Source organism: Salmo salar, chromosome 13 (assembly GCF_965601325.2).
Source record: "Salmo salar chromosome 13, fSalSal1, whole genome shotgun sequence".
Lineage (NCBI taxonomy): Eukaryota > Metazoa > Chordata > Actinopteri > Salmoniformes > Salmonidae > Salmo > Salmo salar.
In genome coordinates, this window is record NC_138303.1 from 21,887,126 (window position 1) to 21,893,125 (window position 6,000).

The following is a 6,000-nucleotide window of genomic DNA, read 5'->3' on the forward strand; positions in this document are numbered from 1 at the left end:
TCAAATGGAACCCTGTTCCCTAAAATATAGTACACTACTTTTGGACAGTGATAAAGATATATGACTCTTGCAAAAAGTTGTGCAATTTATTTAACTAGGCAAGTCAGTTAAGAACAAATTCTTATTTACAATGACGGCCTACCCTGGCCAAACCCTAACCCAGACAGCGCTGGGGCAATTGTGTGCCGCTCTATGGGACTCCCAATCGCAGCTGGTTGTGATACAGACTGGAATCAAACCAGGGTCTGTAGTGATGCCTCTAGCACTGAGATGTAGTGCCTTAGACCGCTGCACCACTCGGGAGCCCAGATTTATGGGGAATAGGGTGTCATTTGGGACATATTGGTAAGTGTTAGTACTTTTTCCTTGCCAACACCTTTATTCTCCTGTCCTCTATCCCTCACTCACAAAAAGAGCAGCCATCTCCTGCTACTGTATGCCCACGTTAGGCTCCCTTTCTAGGGGGTGGGAAATTTGAGAAGTAGGCTGGTGTGTGGAAGTCTAGAGTTTGGGTTTCCTGTCTGATTCAGTTAACCATACACTCAAAGACCTGAACACACCAGCTCATGGTGTTTTCATTGAAGATTAGCCCATATCAAATGAATAAATCTTTGCATTGTACAGGTTTATGTTATTGGGATTAAGAACATAAGAACTGTGTCATGGCAGGATATTCTTCTGTGACTCGTATAAACTTTCTTTGTGGTTCTGCTAACTCTGCTAAGGAGAATGAATAAGTCTGATTGGAGTAAACAACACTATTAAACCTGCTCTATCCTGTCTGAGGGTTTAGGGGAATATGTAGGTTGGTCCTGTGTGTGTGTGTGTGTGTGTGCGCGCGCGCGCGCGTATGGTTGCATGTGTGTGTGCATTTATGCACATAGAATTACCACAGATTAGAAGCTCTCTGCCTTTTAACCACCATCCCAACTTTCATTTGAATGATATATTAAATTATGCAGGAAACATCATAACAATATGTGCAGTGGTGGCAGCTAGCCTAACGGTTACGAGCAGTGGGCCGGTAACTGAAAGGTCGCTGGTTTGAATCCCTGAGCAGACCAGGTGAAAAATCTGTCTGTGGCCTTGAGCAAGGCATTTAACCCTAATTGTTCCATGGCTGATCCCTGGTCATGACCTCACCCTCAAAGGGAGTGGGATATGCAACAACAACAAAAATCTAATTTAAACATGTGAAACAGGACTAATATAAGCACCCACATAATTATAATAATAATTTCGCTACACTCGCATTAGCATCTGCTAACCATGTGTATGTCACCAATAAAATTAGATTTGAAAAAAGTGAATATATTATTAGCCTGCAGGACACCTCTCCTGACAGCTTCATCAGCTCTATTGCAAATGAGATGACAGGAATTACACTAACCTTTACCCTCCTCCACCACTAGGGGTATAGAGCCTCGATCTAAATAAATGTACCAGGTGTGTGTGTGTTTTTCACTGGCCATCCACTCACTGTCTCCTGTGTTCTATCTTCTCCAGGTCTACGTAAATAGGGCGGCAGCTGACGCCGTGATTTCCCATGGAAACAAAATGGCTGCTCTGACTGACACAACAACAGTCCCAGAATGCACTGCGGCAGGCCAGACATTCCTCTGATTCTCTACTTCTTTATTTAATCTCTTCAGTACTTCAAACATGTAAATTACTGGTGTTCTGCTTAGTAATGATTGTACTTCCCAGTTCTGTTCTGTTGTTAGTGGGGGGGATGGTGGGGATAGGATTAGGGTTGGGGGAGGGAGGGAGGGAGGGAGGGAGGGGAGGGAGGGAGGGAGGGGAGGGAGGGAGGGAGGGAGGGAGGGAGGGAGGGAGGGAGGGGAGGGGGCGGGGTAATTACTGTGTAACATGGGCCTGAACTCTTTTGTGTACTCAAACATCAATTATTTATCTAGAACTATAAACGGCATTCAACAACCGAGACTTACAGTACCTGCTGTTAATGGCTGTATTTCTGTCCATCGTTCAGAACTAGGGATCTACAGTGTGTCTAGATCATAGCTATATATATATATATATATATATATATATATATATTATATATATATATATATATATATATATACTGCTCAAAAAAATAAAGGGAACACTTAAACAACACATCCTAGATCTGAATGAAAGAAGTAATAATACTAAATACTTTTTTCTTTACATAGTTGAATGTGCTGACAACAAAATTACACAAAAATAATCAATGGAAATCCAATGTATCAACCCATAGAGGTCTGGATTTGGAGTCACACTCAAAATTAAAGTGGAAAACCACACTACAGGCTGATCCAACTTTGATGTAATGTCCTTAAAACAAGTCAAAATGAGGCTCAGTAGTGTGTGTGGCCTCCACGTGCCTGTATGACCTCCCTACAACGCCTGGGCATGCTCCTGATGAGGTGGCGGATGGTCTCCTGAGGGATCTCCTCCCAGACCTGGACTAAAGCATCCGCCAACTCCTGGACAGTCTGTGGTGCAACGTGGCGTTGGTGGATGGAGCGAGACATGATGTCCCAGATGTGCTCAATTGGATTCAGGTCTGGGGAACGGGCGGGCCAGTCCATAGCATCAATGCCTTCCTCTTGCAGGAACTGCTGACACACTCCAGCCACATGAGGTCTAGCATTGTCTTGCATTAGGAGGAACCCAGGGCCAACCGCACCAGCATATGGTCTCACAAGGGGTCTGAGGATCTCATCTCGGTACCTAATGGCAGTCAGGCTACCTCTGGCGAGCACATGGAGGGCTGTGCGGCCCCCCAAAGAAATGCCACCCCACACCATGACTGACCCAACGCCAAACCGGTCATGCTGGAGGATGTTGCAGGCAGCAGAACGTTCTCCACGGCGTCTCCAGACTCTGTCACGTCTGTCACGTGCTCAGTGTGAACCTGCTTTCATCTGTGAAGAGCACAGGGCGCCAGTGGCGAATTTGCCAATCTTGATGTTCTCTGGCAAATGCCAAATGTCCTGCACGGTGTTGGGCTGTAAGCACAACCCCCACCTGTGGACGTCGGGCCCTCATTCCACCCTCATGGAGTCTGTTTCTGACCGTTTGAGCAGACACATGCACATTTGTGGCCTGCTGGAGGTACTTTTGCAGGGCTCTGGCAGTGCTTCTCCTGCTCCTCCTTGCACAAAGGCAGAGGTAGCGGTCCTGCTGCTGGGTTGTTGCCCTCCTATGGCCTCCTCCACGTCTCCTGATGTACTGGCCTGTCTCCTGGTAGCGCCTCCATGCTCTGGACACTACGCTGACAGACACAGCAAACCTTCTTGCCACAGCTTGCATTGATGTGCCATCCTGGATGAGCTGCACTACCTGAGCCACTTGTGTGGATTGTAGACACCGTCTCATGCTACCACTAGAGTGAAAGCACCGCCAGCATTCAAAAGTGACCAAAACATCAGCCAGGAAGCATAGGAACTGAGAAGTGGTCTGTGGTCCCCACCTGCAGAACCACTCCTTTATTGGGGGTGTCTTGCTAATTGCCTATAATTTCCACCTGTTGTCTATTCCATTTGCACAACAGCATGTGAAATGTATTGTCAATCAGTGCTGCTTCCTAAGTGGACAGTTTGATTTCACAGAAGTGTGATTGACTTGGAGTTACATTGTGTTGTTTAAGTGTTCCCTTTATTTTTTTGAGCAGTGTATATATATATATATATATATAGCTATGACTGTGATCAATTGTAATGGTTTGTTTCATAGCATGTTTGTAGGGGTTTTGTATGATAACCATGGATATTCTGTATTATACAGTAATAACCTAGTGTATGTTTGGGTCTATGTTGGATTGGGGAACATTTATCCCACAATCCCAAAAGACATACACTTTTGTGCCCAAACTTTAAGATGGGGGCTAGTTCTTGAGTATTTGGAGCACAGAATTAGAATTCAGAATATTGGAATGGACATGATGGGATAAAGGTCAGCCATGTTAGTCAGGGAGTTGGTCAACCATGGTTTGCCAGTGCTGTGATACGATATTGTGTAAAATAATGAATATGAAGAATTTTAGAGGAATGATTCCATAATCTTTTTCAAATTAACTGCCAATATCCCAACATTCCGTTCAAACAATGCAGTCAATCCACAGCCATACACTTTCTGAAATCAGTTGATGATAGAACTTAGACAAGTTGTAAATGCAACAAGTACTGATATTGTATTACATAATAGCACTCTCAGCTTTACAAGAAAACCAAAAATTAGACATTTATGGTCTGTTTACATATTTTAGAGGCTATGTATTCAAAAAATTGGTTTTAAACCCGTATAAACTGTATTTATTTCTCCCTGACCAATAATGGCTACCATTTTCACCCCATTCTGTAACTTCAAAGTTTTATGACATAGGCCCTCTAGTAATTTAATAGGATCTCTAACCCCTCTAGTAATCTAATAGGATCTCTAACCCCTCTAGTAATTTAATAGGATCTCTAACCCCTCTAGTAATCTAATAGGATCTCTAACCCCTCTAGTAATTTAATAGGATCTCTAACCCCTCTAGTAATTTAATAGGATCTCTAACCCCTCTAGTAATTTAATAGGATCTCTAACCCCTCTAGTAATTTAATAGGATCTCTAACCCCTCTAGTAATTTAATAGGATCTCTAACCCCTCTAGTAATTTAATAGGATCTCTAACCCCTCTAGTAATTTAATAGGATCTCTAACCCCTCTAGTAATTTAATAAGATCTCTAACCCCTCTAGTAATTTAATAGGATCTCTAACCCCTCTAGTAATTTAATAGGATCTCTATGATTTGGACTTTCTGTTGCAGATTGTGTAACTGCCTGGGTCTTTGGCTGTGTCCCTTTAGGAGTATGATGGAGTTGCCCGTAGACACTTATCTAAGCTCAGTTTTGTGTTTCATCTCTTAAGTTTTGAGAAGGGGCAACTGATCCTAGATCTGTGTGTAAGAGCACCTTCTACCTGGCCCGTCCCCTTCTGTTTTATTACTATGTACCACTACTGCCCCCTGCTGCTGAATGTGGTCATGTACACAAAAAATACTGCTGAATATGTTTGTGTTCTTCACGTGAACAAACCCCTCAGCTTTGTCATTTAGGCTTTCATGGCATATTGTTTATTGATAAGTTACAAAAAAAACAGTTAAGGATATTGTCCATTGGCCTACTGGACACTGGACCCCATAGAAAGGTCCAGGTTACTGCCCTGCATGTATGTACGTGTATATGACTTGTCTTATACTTAACATCGTTCAGAAGAACTAATGTATTCCTTTATTTCTGTAGCCTCGAAGCTCAATTGTTTTTATTTTTTGTATAATTTGTCTTATCTGCTGTGACATGAATGCAATGATTAAACATTCTTTTTTTTAATCAAAGCTTGTTTTCTACCTAATCAAAAGAGCCCTGAACACAGAACATAGGAAGATTTGAATTGGTTCGATCTCTTGTTTCCAGCAGCATCTGATCAACATGCTCTTATCCCGTATAGTATTGTGGGTTTGGAAGACAGGCTGCTCATTTGATGATATTGAAATCACAGCTCTTTCTCTCAACTGAAATGGGTTTGATAGGAATTCTATTGCAGAACGGTGGTGCAACAATAATGATAGTAAACCATGGACTGTCTCAAATGATATCCTAAAGTAGTGCACTATATAGGTAATAGGATATCATTATTTCAGGAGAGGTGTTAAAGAACATTCATATAGAGATGTGTTGTGCAGAATAGCCATTCTGTCATAGATATTGCCAGCTCTATACATTACATTTCTATCTGTAATATTGTATGTTGCACTCCAGTGAGTAAACCACAAGTTTATCAATACCAAGCCAGGCTTGTCTGTCAGTAGTTATGAACATACTGTAGGATCAGCTACAATTGAATAACTGTATCCAGGATCATTATCATAAATGAACACACACTGCACCTCATCTCTTGATAAAAAATGAATAGCTTAAAGACAACTAAAGTAATCTGATTTATGGGAACAGTTCTTCCTTTTAATGCAAT

General features: G+C 42.2%; 1 protein-coding gene across 3 annotated transcripts in view; it reads left to right on the forward strand.

The window, feature by feature from the left end:
* LOC106566591 (sodium/potassium-transporting ATPase subunit beta-1-interacting protein 4) overlaps nt 1-1,722 on the forward strand; it is a 137,819-nt gene extending 136,097 nt beyond the window's left edge. For all 3 annotated transcript variants that reach the window (XM_014134740.3, XM_014134736.3, XM_014134739.3), the window contains one exon: nt 1,507-1,722. Coding sequence is in view for 2 of the 3 variants with exons in the window: in XM_014134739.3 (XP_013990214.1) it covers nt 1,507-1,520 (14 nt within the window). In the remaining variant the exon portion in view is untranslated. The remainder of the gene's footprint in view (nt 1-1,506) is intronic.
* The last annotated feature ends 4,278 nt before the right edge of the window (nt 1,723-6,000 follow it).